At 40.5% G+C, this 14,532-nt stretch overlaps 1 protein-coding gene across 1 annotated transcript in view; it reads left to right on the top strand.

Moving 5' to 3' along the window:
* The window catches only part of LOC145403951 (protein singed wings 2-like), a 46,647-nt gene that overhangs the window by 14,330 nt on the left and 17,785 nt on the right, over positions 1–14,532 (top strand). Inside the window, exons 5-7 of the mRNA XM_080275553.1 lie at positions 1,936–2,077; positions 12,191–12,296; positions 12,954–13,123. Of these exons, the coding sequence (XP_080131679.1) occupies positions 1,936–2,077; positions 12,191–12,296; positions 12,954–13,123 (418 nt within the window). The remainder of the gene's footprint in view (positions 1–1,935; positions 2,078–12,190; positions 12,297–12,953; positions 13,124–14,532) is intronic.

Raw genomic sequence — 14,532 nt, 5'->3', positions numbered from 1 at the left:
ACTCACTTGTATGTTCATCAGGATCTTCTTAATTCTTCAGCTTGCCTTTTTTTCTTGTGTTGCTACTGGGTGATTTTATTCTATTTATTAGAGGCTTTATGAACTGGATGGGTTTGATATTCATTTCATTAATCCCGTCACTGTTAGATTGCTCTCTTATGCAGATAAACTGAGCGTGATATTAGCTGGAACCAAGTACAGTGAAATCTACATCGCAGCTTTATGAGACTGAGCACACACCATGGTTTGAGAATTCCGCGAGTTAGAAATAATTAATCTTATAGAGAAAATTACTTATGGGTCTGTCATATTGGAAAAGTTGCCCCTTTACCCCCAAATGTACAAAAGACTGGCCACCAGTGAACACTAACAGCCTGGAAAAGAAATTAATAAAGGAGATTTAATGGGAATAAACAATATTGTAAGAGTCTTACCTAATTCTGACTGACAACATTGCTTGTATGAATGGGGCAGGGGGGGAGGGGTTCCAAAGCTTGAGGTGAACTGCGGCCTTTCAGCACGAGGTGGGTGTACTGCTGCCTCATGCTGTTACCTCTGTGCTGCATCCTCTTCATCAACCTCCTTCAGGAACCCCTCGAAGTCCAGTGTGGAGACAATGGAAATGGTGTTGTCTTCGCTGTCAGCTGCCTCTCTGTCATCATGAGAGTCATTGAATTGTTGAGCTTAATTCTTTACCAAACTGGTGCGGCTTTCCCACATTTTTTACTGGAATGAGTCTTCCACAGGTTATTTATTAATCATGGATTACCACAGCTACTGGTCATTTTTATAAACTTTTCTCTTAAAGCTGTAAATGAGGCTTTAGAATGCATGATACACTGATGCATCTAGTCAGAGCAGTGGTTGGTAAACAACGTGGCCAATTGGAGAGATGGTCGGTAAACACTGCCGATGTCAACCTGCCCACTTCTTAAATTCCCAAAAATATAGGTATATTTTGTTTTTTTCCACTCCTTGCAGTCACAATTCAACAGTTAAGTAACTGTGTTGCATATGTACCAAAATTACTTAACTTGAAATCATGAGTTTGTTATTACTGTATATACCATTGGTGGAATCACCACGCCTATTTGGTAAAGAATTACCCTGGGCTTAATTCTTTACCAATCCAGTACTGTAGTTTATGTGAATATAATACTGTACTATATGAGAGTGCTACTGTGCCATATACAGAAATAAACTAGTAAAGAAGAGGTCCTTGGAAGCCATCTAAGCACGTGAGAATACCGCCTTTCATTCATTGACCTTCACTCTGTGTTTACCACAGTGCATAACTTAGTTTAGAATAGTAATGTATCTCATTGAGTAGCTGCCTCTAGAACAGATATGTAATTCCTGTGAGTACTGTAATGAATTATGTTCATTCTTGGTCTTCTACTGTACATAGTAAGTAGTTATCTTTTTCATTTTTCCATTAGCCTGCTGTACTTTACACAACCCTTTCAACTTTTTCCCTACATTTGCTACTACAAACTGTGGGACACTGATGGATCGGATTTATAAGTAGTAATGGTAATTTAAGATACACATTTTCTGTAGTTTATTCTGAGTTTAATGGCAATAGAAGTATCCAGACATTGCTTAAAATGAAAAATTAATACACTGTTCTTCTATGTGGCCATGTGGAGAGAATGGTGAGAGACTAACTAGAAGGGTGTTTGTGAGTGAGGTGGAGGGAGGGAGAGGAAGGGGAAGATAGAGGATGAGATGGAAGGATGGAATAGAAAGGTAAATCAGAGAGGGGGTTATAAGCTGGGGGGAGGGCAGCAAAATGGCAGGGGTCAGGGTGACATGGAGGCGATTTGTTTGTGGCCATCCCTTACGGGATTAAGCCGTCTGGCTGTAGATAGGTAGAGATAGGTAGATTTATACTGTATACTGAAGATTGCCTCAACAGTAACCTCTACCCTGCAGTGTGACGTCTGATTGGGCCAGTCCAAGTGTGGTTGGGGTGCCAAAGGTGACCTGCCTCATCCTTGACCGTTGTTGGGACAATTATGCCTTGGAGGCTAAAAATATTAAAACTACCAGACCTGCCTTCGCCCTCACCTTAGAGGTAGAGAAAAAAGTGTGTTGTTTCGTTGTTGTTTTCTTATACTCTGATCATCTCTGTCCATGTATTTTCTTTTACTTTTCCTCTCATTTTTGTCCCCCCTTTCCCTTTCTTTTAATCATCTGTTGCTGCTTCTGTCTTGGTCTGTTTCTGTTTTACTCAGATCTTGCTGTTTTCTTCCCTAATGAAGCTGAACCCTTTGGTCAAAGTTTTGCTGTACCAGAAGCTCCTTTCTGAAAAATTTTAGTAGTTTCTTTGTCCCTTCTGCCGTCTAATTCTTTCATGCCAGGTACTGAATATTGTCTTGCATTAAATATGCACATGCTACCCATTATGTTGTGTTCAAGAACTGTGCTCATGTGCAGACAACCAGACCTGGAAAACTGATTAATTTTTAGTTGGGCTTTTGCCTTTCTCATGTCAGTATTCATTCCACAGGAACTTTCTAGGGAGACATGAGTGCACCTTGCTGGACAATGATGTGACTACAGTGTTTCGTTTCTTTAGTACCAGTACAATATTCAGCACTTAAATAATTGGTTGTGGCCTTACTGTAGTGCTGCCCAATATCTTGAAATACACTTACCCACCTTATGTACTTTCATGATGAAAAGTATGCCAACCCTTCCTTGCTGGCTGTGGCAGTGGAAAATGTCACTTGAATTATAATTATGTGATACAGGTACCATTATGAAGCTCACAACCAATGAGCATGAGAAAAAAGATACTCTTTGATGTTTTAGGAGGATTTAGAAATACGATAGGCAGAACACAATGCTGGCTGAGGATTTTCGGTGAATGTTTGCTAATGGTGGTACCATTTTTTAGTACAAATTACTGTTCACTATACAGTGATCTTAGCAAAAGATTAGGGAGAGTCGTAGGGTTGTATTCTTGTCACCTTAATTAGCTTTCTAGCAACTCATCTTTAATGTTTTGCATATTACACATTATTCCTTAGTATATTACAGTACTTTGTTTATAATACCCTGTATACACATCATTGTTTTATCTAATTGTGACAGTGTTTATGACTGAAGTTTATATGTCTGAATATTCAGTTGCTAGTCTTTTACATGATTAATACCTTTTCATCAGTAACACAAGGCTCAGTCTTTCATTTTTTTTAATTAACTTTCTGAGAAAAATTACTATTTTTCTCACAAATTTTCCAGAGGCAGGTGCTTTCAATGCTGCACTGCCTTCAGTCTTTTTTTAAACCTTAGAAACCAAGTTATATCCATTTAAAGTTATTCTTGCTGCTGCAAGAAGATTGTATTTGAGTTAGGAAAGGCTTCTCTTATTAATGGGGTTTATTAAAACTCTAGTTCAAAGACTCTGACCTAAGCTGAGTAAAATTGTCTGGTAACAGCAAGAAAAAATTTAAAAGTCAGGGAGTTAACCCTACTTTGTTTTTGACTATGGAGACCTAATTGACCACTTGTGAATTTAGGCTACAAAGAAGTTCAAAATATTGATACAGTACTGATAATATTTGTTATACAATATTAGCGCAAATTGTGTTTTAAGTACAATAAACTGTCAATTATTCATTGTCACAGTATCTGGCCCAACACAATTTCTGGCACTTTTTGCTTGGCTCTATTAAAGCAGTATCTGGCAAAATTATGCAGCAGTCATTACTCATTTCACGATGGGGTTACGTCAGGTCATACCTTATCGTATGCCGATTTTATCGTAAATCGGTACATTGAAACTCATTATAAAAGGGAGGTTACGTCAGATCAACTTCCCAAAGTCACCTAACCAAGACTGAACCATAAATGACAACCTACCTTCTTTCCTTCCTGTGTTGGTCTAAGTCGTCTCCAAGTCGTCCCCCCCGAGGCTGGGGGACAGCCTGTGCTTACAGGCACTAGTGGTCAGCCTCTGAGTCAGATAGGAACAGGTTAGGGGGAGGGGAATCCAGCCCATACCTGCACCAACCTTAACACTGGGATCCATACCTGCACCAACCATAGCACTGGGGCCTACACTGGCACTGACCTTACCACTGGGCACACAGATTCACAGTACTGTACAGTAATTCACCAAAAGAAACACTATCACACCAGTACAGGCAGAGTTACTTACGTACAGTAAATCGTTGCAACAACACAATACAGTACAGTAATCACACTTGCGTAAAGTTGGCCTGGTGCTACACAGTGTTTACTGTAGTATGATGTTTGGCTGAGAGGTGACGATAACAGGGGGGCACACATGAACAAATTGAAAAGACAGGGCTTTGAAGAGGTTGGCGGGACCTGAACCATAACAATATGCTAGCATGCCAGGGCCGCCATCTTGCCTGAGACAAGCGACGGTCACCTTGTGTGTACCTGGCGCTTCCCGATGACAAAATCATCATAGTGGGAAATTTATCGTAAATCAGATTTTGGGGTGGAACTTTTCTATTATCGTTGTAGTGGAATATCGTAAACCGAAACATCATAAAACGAGTAATGACTGTATCTAGCTCAGAAACGGGAGGCAGTCGGCCCTCTGGCTCAGATACAGGACCAAATTGGTGCACGGGCAGACCCCGCAGCGCGCCAGCCAATCACAGTGCGTTGTGGGAGTGGCCCACTTGGTACACTGAGCCTACTGTCACTCCCTCAGTCTCTCCCATGGACGTCGTACAGTGATGACGTATCTTAGCGCTTTGCTCTCGTGACCCACATGGTAGCTAAATCCAAATGCTGTGACTTAGTCTGTGGCCTCCTATGCTTTTCTCATTGCTGTAGTACTGTGACTAACCTTGTGGCCCTGCAGTCCTCTGTGCCATAGTGCTCTGACTACTGCATAGTGAGGACATATCTGTGCATATCTACCCTCTATTGATGCCATCACAAGGTGAGTACAGTTTGATTATATTACAGTACACTACAGTATATACACTTGTAATTACAGTACTAAACTCTAACCAGAGACGAGTTACGGTCAGTGTTATGACCACACATAAACTGCGCATTCAGACAAAGCTTCTACACTACTGGATGGGGCAAAGAACTGTAACTAGGTGATTTGAAATGTTCTACCCTTCATAACTCTGATATTATCATTTTTTTATGGTTTATCATCCATGATATAGTAATCTGCGTTTATTGGCAGGGGCCAACATTTCTTCAGTTAATCTGCAGTTGGGCAATTTCCATCAAGTAAATAGGCATATGCCACTATATGTGGGTATTGGCATCATATATAATAATAAAAATGGTAGATTACTAGTGGAGAAGTGAGAAAAAGTGAGCAGATGGAGAGAACACATTAAGGAATTGTTGAACATACAGGATGGAAGTAATGCAAGTATAAGTGGCTGGGGAATGGCTGGAAAAAGGAGGGAGGTGAGAAGACCGGAAGAAATCAGTAGGATAGAAGTTGTGGAAGCAATGAAGAAAGTTAAATGGGAGAAAGCCCCAGGAATTGATGGAGTGTGTGGTGAAATGCTGAAGCATGGGGGAGAGATAGTAGTAGAATGGATGTGGAAGATGTGCAGATTGGCCTGGGAGGAAGGTAGAGTCCTGGAGGATTGGAAGTCAGGTATAATTATTCCCTTGTACAAAGGAAAAGGGGAAAAAGAAGTGTGTGGTAATCATAGGGGCATTTGTCTTCTTAGTATAATAGGAAAAGTGTATGGTAGGATACTTATTGACAGAGTTAGAGAAAGAACAGAGGAATTAGTTGGAGAAGAACAGGGAGGCTTTAGGAAGGGAAGAGGTTGTGTAGATCAGATATTCATTCTTAGATCTTTAGTGGAAAAGTTTCTAGAGAAGGGAAAGAAGTTGTATTCAGCTTTCATGGATTTGGAGAAACCATATGACAGGGTGGATAGACAAGGATTGTGGAAAGTATTAAGAATATATGGAGTAGATGGGAAGTTGTTGAATGCTGTGAAGAGTATGTATGATGGTGCTAAGGCTGCAGTGCGTGTGGATGGTGAACTGAGTGAATTTTTCTCTTTGAAGGTTGGTTTGAAACAGGGATGTGTCATGTCTCCATGGTTGTTCAATCTTTACATGGATGGGATAATAAAAGAGGTACAAGGTAGGGCAGTGGATGTTGGAGTGGCCCTGGTGAGAGAGGATAGTGTTTGGAAACTCCCTGTACTGTTGTTTGCAGATGATACTGTGTTGTTGAGTGAAGACGAAGGAGAGCTGCAAGGCATGGTGGATGAGTTTGGGAGAGTGTGTAAGAAACGGAATCTAAAGGTGAATGTTGGGAAGAGTAAAGTGATGGTCTTTGAGAGAGGTGAAGTTAGTGAATGTACAGCGAGGTTGGATGGTGAAGAATTGGAAAATGTGAGTACGTTTAAGTACTTGGGTAGTGTGATGAGTAAGGATGGAGGTTTGGAGGGTGAAGTGCTTGAAAGGATACAGCAGGGATGAAAGGTTGCTGGTTCCCTGAAAGCAGTGATAAGAAGTAGGGAAGTGAGCATGGAAGTGAAAAAGTTACTACACGACAGTATTGTGATACCAACTCTAACGTATGGAAGTGAAGCTTGGTTGTTGCTGGAAGGACACAAGTCAAAAGTGAGAGCAGTGGAAATGAGTTATTAAAGAGGAGCCTGTGGATTCACATGGAGAGACAGGCTGACAAATGAGGATATAAAGGAACGTTGTGGTGTGGATGTGGATGTGATAGGAAGCGTTATGAGGAATACACTGAGGTGGTTTGGCCATGTGGAGAGGATGGAGGGTGAAAGACTGATGAAGAGAGTGTATGTGAGTGAGGTGGAGGAGGGAAGAGGGCTGGGGGAGGCCGAGGATGAGATGGAGGGATGGGGTGGAGAGGTGTATGAGAGAGGGGGGTGTGAGTTGGGAGCAGAGCAGTGAAATGGCGGGGGACAGGGCAACGTGGAGGCGATTTGTTTGTGGCCACCTCGAACGGGATTGGGGCGTCTGGCAATAGATAGATAGATATAATAATCATTTATGAATTAACAGCATTAACTGGCACACATTTTGACCAGATGGGGCATGCTTCTAAGACATCGCAAAGGCATAGCACAACCATTCCCATTGAATGGTAATGGGGCCTGTTATCACTAGAAAAAAGCTTTTAGTTCAAGGTAGCAAGTATGGTAAATTTTCGTCAATGATATAAGTATTATAAAACCTACTTAGAATATGTCGTGTGGATGCCTGCTACTGTGGTAGTCGTGGATATTTCTCCACCATCACCTATCAACAGCTCAGTTAAAGGCTCACCTCAAGAAATCAGTCAGTGAAATAATAACAGATTAATAAAAAACGGTACGAATGTCAGCTAGCATCACGCATTCGTTACACATTAAAAATAACAGCAATGACCAACTTTTGTCTGTCTCTTAAGGTCATATATAATAACTTGAAAAAGTAATATACAGTAATCCATCATTCATCCGGACATAATAGAGCCAAAGGCATGTCCTGGTAGTGGCAACATCTGGATGATGAATACTATTCCCCTACTTGTTCTATATCCAGACCATACCTATACCCAACATCCAGCCTATACCTAACCTATTTGTACAATGTCTGTGCTTAATTCAGCAGTGTTTTCTGGTCATTCTGCCATATTTAAACATCAAAATACACATAGGAATATCCAAAGTAATGCTAAACACCAAGAAAACCATGCAGAAAAACCACTGAAACCAAAAAACACCCTACCTATACACCACTCTATGTAAAGTACCCCTCCTTATTTTGGCAGTGTTTTCTGGTCATTCTGCCATATTTTGACATCAGAACACACAGGAATATTCAAAGCAATGCTAAACACCAAAGAAAACCTTGCAGAAAAAACACTGAAAACCAAAAAACACCCTGCTTATAATACGCTACTACTGTATGTGTACAGTACCCCTCATTATTTTGGGAGTATTTTCCGGTCATTCTGTCATATTTTGACATCAAAACACACATAGGAATATCCAAAGTAATGTTAAACACCAAGAAAACCATGCAAATAAAACACTGAAAACCAAAAAAACACCATACCTGTACACCACCATATGTACAGTACCCCTCCTAATTTTGGCACTGTTTTCTGGTCATTGTGCCATACTGAGACATCAAAACACACATAGGATTATTCATATTAATTATAAACATCAAGAAAGCAATACTTAAGTAACAAAAATCCACAAAAACCTGAAGATGGTTTGAAAATCAGTTATTTGTGACGAGTGATTGCTCCTGGGGCTAAAAAAAAATTCCGCAGCCAAATATGTTACCGGAAATTGGTTATATTGGTATAAATGGTATACTATCATCTTTGCTTGTATTTATACTATAAGATAAGCTAATAAAAACACATAAAACTTCTAAGTAAAAGTACAGAAATGCCGTGAGAATAAAGTGTTCAGGAGTAAAACTTACCTTCATGTAACTTCCCACCATCCAGGTGCAGAATTTTGCCAGCACCTTCCAAGAGTTAAGCAGATGTATAGATGCAGAATTTCATGAACTTTCTCATGGATTTTGCAGAATTTTGATACGACCAGTGGTAGTCAAATAAATTGCGAAAAACTTTAAAAACTCACGAGTCAGTGTTATCACCATGGAGGAGGGTAGGGACTAAGGGAATAAGGGGGGAGCCGGGAGGGTATAGAAGAGAGACAGGAGGGGAGGAGAAATGAGGCTGTGGGCAGGATTTTTGCCCTTCTATCAAGACACGGACAGGGTGCTTTAACTGTACATTTACTTGTGGCTTGCAGTCTGTTAGATGCCAAGTGGCCATGCAGAAACACAACTCACAGTGACCAGGGACTTCGAACGTTTGGTTGAGAGACAGACGGCCGCTGTCACCGAACGTGTGTTCGTGGCTTGCAGTCTGTGTTCGATGGTGGTGGCAGTTGGGAACGACAGCCCAGTGACCGGATGAAATTGGATGTTCGGTAGAGAGGCAGATGGCCGCTGTCACTAAACATGTACTCGTGGCTTGTGGTGTGTGTTCGATGGTGGTGGCAGTTGGGAAAGACTTAGCCCAGTGGCCGTGCGACATTGGACATTCGGTGGGGATGCATTTGGACAGTTTGGCACCGCTTGCAGGTTACAGTCATATTACTTGGATGCTGGAGGTTTGTTGGGAGTGATCGGACGAGCGCGGAACTTTGACCGTTCAGTACAGGGACGGACGGACATTTTTGTTCTGGTTGTGGGTTACAGACTGCTTCCTGCTCACGGTTCGAGCCAGCGGCCACGAAACTGAATGTTTGATCATGTTGCCGGGCCAGCAGAAGTTCTCGGGGACTTTTACATTCAGATAATAGCAAGTAAATTTGGATAATGGTTTAATAGAGCCAAGGTTCAGCGTCTGGATACTGAACATGTCTGGATACTGCACATCTGGATAAATGAGGGACTACGGTAATATGTGAAGCAAAAATGTTTCAGTGATGCATAGAAAATTATTCATTGAAGCACAAAGCCTTTCTGGAACGATGGTTGAACATGTCTAATTGTGTTGCCTACGTCTGGCCACAGCTTCGGCTCTCTGGTAAGAGATGAGTAATCGTGAGTGTACACTCTCCTCATTAGTCTCTCGTTCTCCATCCTCTCCAGATGGCCAAACCACCTCAATGTATTTCTCCAAATGCTTTCTATCACATCCACATCCAAAGCACAATGCTCCTTCACTTCCTCATTTGTCATTCTGTCTCTCCATGTAACTCCACGCTCCCCTCAAATAACTCATTTTCACTGCTCTTACTCTTGAATTGTGTCCTTCCATCAAGGTCCAAGGTTCACTTCCATATGTTAGAGTTGGTATCACAATACTGTACTGTCATGCAGTGAACTTCCATGCTCACTTCCCTGTTTCTTATCACTGTTTTCAAAGAACCAGCAGACTTTCTTACTTGTTGTACCCTTTCAAGCACTTCACCCTCCAAAGTTGGAGGGGAGGAGAGGGAGGGGGAGGTCAAGGATGAGATGAAGGGATAGAGTGGAGAGGTATATGAAAGAGGGGTGTGTGAGCTGGGAGCAGGGCAGGGAAATGGGGCGTGGGACTGGGGTCTGGCCGACATGGAGGCGATTTGTTTGTGGTATCTCTTACGGGGTTAAGGCATCTGGCAATAGATTGACACTATAGTATGTACTGTGTTGCTGTACTGTATTGATACTGTATTGTATTTTATGCTTAATTTCAGTGGCTTATATAGAGGGGGGGGGGGCCACTCGGCCATGGCCCTTCCTCCCCCCCTTTTGTCCCAGTAGGTCTGCATATCTGCAGATAGATTAGCCTTACTTTTTGTACATTACATTAGGATATTGAGTTGAACTATGATGAAGTAATCAGTGAATTCAGCCATAAAAATAGGCTGCTTGATTTTAAATTATCAGCTCTCACTAATCACACGACTCTAGTGAGTCAGCTCTCTCTCTCTCTCTCTCTCTCTCTCTCTCAGCTTCAATAATGTGAGTTTTAGTTTTATTTGCTTAATTTTTCATATACAGTACTCTCTCTCTCTCTCTCTCTCTCTCTCACTCTAAGTCATTATTGCACATTTCAATTTAATTTTTTAAATGTTTCCTATAAAAATGATCATTGCAACTTCCAGGAATGAAGGAATCAACAATTGTGTATTATGATCTAGCATTTTTTTTTTATACATACTGGATATACTGCGGAATTCCCTAATTAAAGTATTTTTCAAACAGTTCATTTTTGTTTTAGCCAAGATACATAAACTTCTTTATATTGTTTTGCCATTGAATATTTAGTGCAATATATCCCTCCTGAGGCCTCAAAATGCCCCTAAAAATACTTGATTTTCACAAAATTTCCTGGATCCCTCAGCTGTAGAGGGTTGCTTTGCTCACACCCCCCCCTTTAAAAATCTTGGATTAACCCTGTGGCCCCCTCCCTTTCCATGGACCTATATACACCACTACTTAATTTTCATCTTTTACTCACGGAAAGTTTTTAGGATAGAGGGTCGAGATGGATAGTAACACATTATCTGGCTGGACGCCAAGAGGAGAGCCGATTGGGGGTACTATGCAATATCCAATACTGCTCATGAATATTATGCAAAAATAGCTTTTGTATAATAGCATATACTTGCTGAACAATGTTATCTTCAATTTAGCTGTAAATATGGAGAATAATAAGCAATTTCTCAAACTGTGAAAAGATGGACAGTCTTCAAAATTGTACTTTCAAGATCTACAGTTAAATCAAAGCATATTGTTGTTCTGCAAGTATTTGCTATTATGTCAAAGCTGTTTTCACATAGTATTTTTCTGTTTTCAATGTGAATAATGTTAATGCACAAATTATCAGTGTTATCATTTTGAACTTCTGTATAGCCCCAAAATTGCAGGTGGTCAATGGGCTCTGCATGTGAGTATGGCTTTCATGTACAGGGGGTTGCCACATAAAGGTTTCTAATTATGTGTAATAAGAAGCATTTCATCTTAACTCTCATTTTACTGTATAATTGATTCCCTATCAGTATTTCTTCACTGCAGTACAGTAAGACCTCATTACAATGGACTAATTGGGGCCAGAGCCGTTCCGAAAAAGCGAAATTCTGATAAAAACGACATCCAGACTTCCCCGTGCTAATCTGGACTTTTTCCGATATATCAGACATTAGTCCGGATCGCACCAACGATTTTTAAACTGTTTTCACTGCCATTGCTGTACTGTAGTGTATTATACCTTCACTACAATAATCAAATGATATAATATATATAGTAATACTGTATTGTACACTGATCAACATGTCTTTTATTTACCTTATTATGGTGAACATAGCTGAGGTGGTCAGGCAGTCCAGACTGCTTCTGGCTTTATCGGACTTTTTCCAACATATAGGAATTTAGTCCGGTAGCTCCTCAAGTCCGATAAAAGCGAATTCCGGTCCACTAAAGTCCATTATATCAAGGTTTTACTGTATTACATCACACCTTTGCTGTTGCTTTTACAGTGGACACCACTTACTGAACTTCTGGATTCCACTTTAACCTTTAGATGATGAATGGAAAGCCTAACTGTGGCGAGTAAAATTGTTTGTCATTTGCTTGAGTATAGCACATAAGATGTTGCCTGTCTTCTAGGTTTTAGAGTGGTTGTACAAGGTAGCACCTCTCTGTGCACTTATTCTGTATTTTGTGTTTGCAGCAGTTGAATATGCTACCAGATTTAAAGGAATTGTACATTGTGGAGAGTTTCCTCTATCATCTAGACCGACTCCAGCCTCCTCCTCACATTCACATCATTGTAGAAGGTTAGTGATTGTCAAGGCTGGTTTATATGATACTTTACATTGAAAAGCATAGTGGAAAAGAGCACCTTCCTCCTGCAGTCCACTGAGTTTATGTTCGTTTAACCCGTGAGGCCACCACAACAACAAGAGCTTGCTGCAGTATAATGAAGGATGATTCTGTTAGTCCTTGTGTGAGTTGCTTCAAAGTTATTAATGAAATAGCATCATTGCTTCACCTAAAGGTCTGTGTGATTCATTACTGTATAAATAAAAGTCAGAAGCAAGTGTTTTTTGTGCTTTTCACCCCTCAATCATTGAAAGATTTCTGCTTACAGCTGCATTTTTTACTGCTTGCATATCAGAGCTGGATTTGAGGTGGAACAGGAGGCTTCACAGTAATTCTCCCTTTGCGATTTATTTTGCATATTACCACTTAACATTCTCCTGTTCGGTTTGTAATTATATTGTTTTCATATTGACATAGCTTGCATCAGTAACAAACTGGAGGATAGTGAAGTGTGATGTGGTGAATAAATTGCTAAGGAAAAGGTGTTCAGAAATCACTACCTCCATAATGAGGACTGACAGTAGCAGAAATTTGCTTCAGCCTGCAGTCCAGTGGGTTCATGTCCAAGTTAACGTGGGGGGTTGCAGGTATTATACCGTTGTTTTCCCCAGGTGGTGGGATCGAGTGCCGGGCTGAAAGTCTGTGGGTGATGGACTGGGTGTCATCGGGGAAGGCAGATGTCAGCAACTCCACCAGGTGTTTCGTTCCCACCAGTGATCCATTTCATATGAAGTATTCTTTTGTTGACAAGTTCTTTCTCATCACTATGGGCTATTGGAAGGTAAGCTGGAGTTCTGAATGAACTTATGCACATGTATATGAATATACAGTGTGTGTGTGTGTGTGTGTGTGCATATACTGTACTGTATATATATACTGTATATATATATATATATATATATATATATATATATATATATATACTGTATATATATATGTTGTGGTAGGTGGGGGCGCTCACCATTCGCTCACTCGATGTAGTGCTGCTGTCGAGTGTCTGCCCTTTCCTCTCCTCCATCCTTCTTTCATTCCATCCTCTTCTGTCTCTCTCCTTCTTTCCTTGTCCTTCTGCCTACGGGTGACTTTACACTCCCTCTTCTGTCTTCTTTTCCTTCATTCTTTCCTCCTCCTTCTACCTATGGGTGACTTTACACTGAATGACAAGCCAGATGGTTTCCTGTACACCAGGAAACCATTTACTATGCTGGGTGGTAACCATATAACCAAATTTTGGCACCTAGTGGTTTAGTGGGTAATTATTGCGCTCCAGGTGGATTGAGCCAGTGAAGTTTTATATCCAAGGGGTGCCACTCAGGGATGAGTGAGGCTGCTCACTCTCATCTTAAATGTTGGGACCAACTGCCTAGCTCTGGGGTCCTACGCTCCCCATGGGGCAATGTAGGATTGGATGATGGATGGATGGATGGATATATATTGATGCATATATATATATATATATATATATATATATATATATATATATATATATATATATATATATGTGTGTGTGTGTATATATATACAGTATATATATATATATATGTGTGTGTGTATATGTATATATATATATGTGTGTGTGTATATGTATATATATATATGTGTGTGTGTGTGTGTATATATACAGTATATATATATATATATATATATATATATAGATAGATAGATAGATGGATATATATATATATATATATATATATATATATATATATATATATATATATATATGTATATATATATATATATTATATACATAGGTGGGGGCTCTCACCATCCACTCACTTGATGTAGTGCTGCTCTCAGGTGGCTGCCCTATCCTCTGTCCTTCCTTCTTCATGTGTCATTCTTTCATTCATTCTTTCCTCTTCCTTTTGTTTACTGGTGACCCTACACTGAGTGACAAGCCAATTGGTTTCTTGTAAGTCAGAAAACCATTTACTACGCTGGGTGGTAACTATATAACCAAATTATGGCGCCTGGTGGTTTAGTAGGTATTTAAGGTGCTCCAACTGGATTAAGCCTGTTGGTTCATTTCCAAGGGGTGGTTGGGGTTTATTGCCCACGTAATGCCACTCAGGGATGAGTGAGGCTGATAACTTTCATCTTAAATGCCAGGACCAACTTGCCTAGCCCTGGGCTGCTACTCTTCTCATGAGGCAACACAGGTTTAGATGATGGATATATATATATATA

This window comes from Coenobita brevimanus, chromosome 62, assembly GCF_032717465.1.
Source record: "Coenobita brevimanus isolate Jiangsu-jjx chromosome 62, ASM3271746v2, whole genome shotgun sequence".
NCBI classification, from domain to species: Eukaryota; Metazoa; Arthropoda; class Malacostraca; order Decapoda; family Coenobitidae; genus Coenobita; species Coenobita brevimanus.
This window is presented reverse-complemented; position numbering and strand designations above follow the sequence as displayed.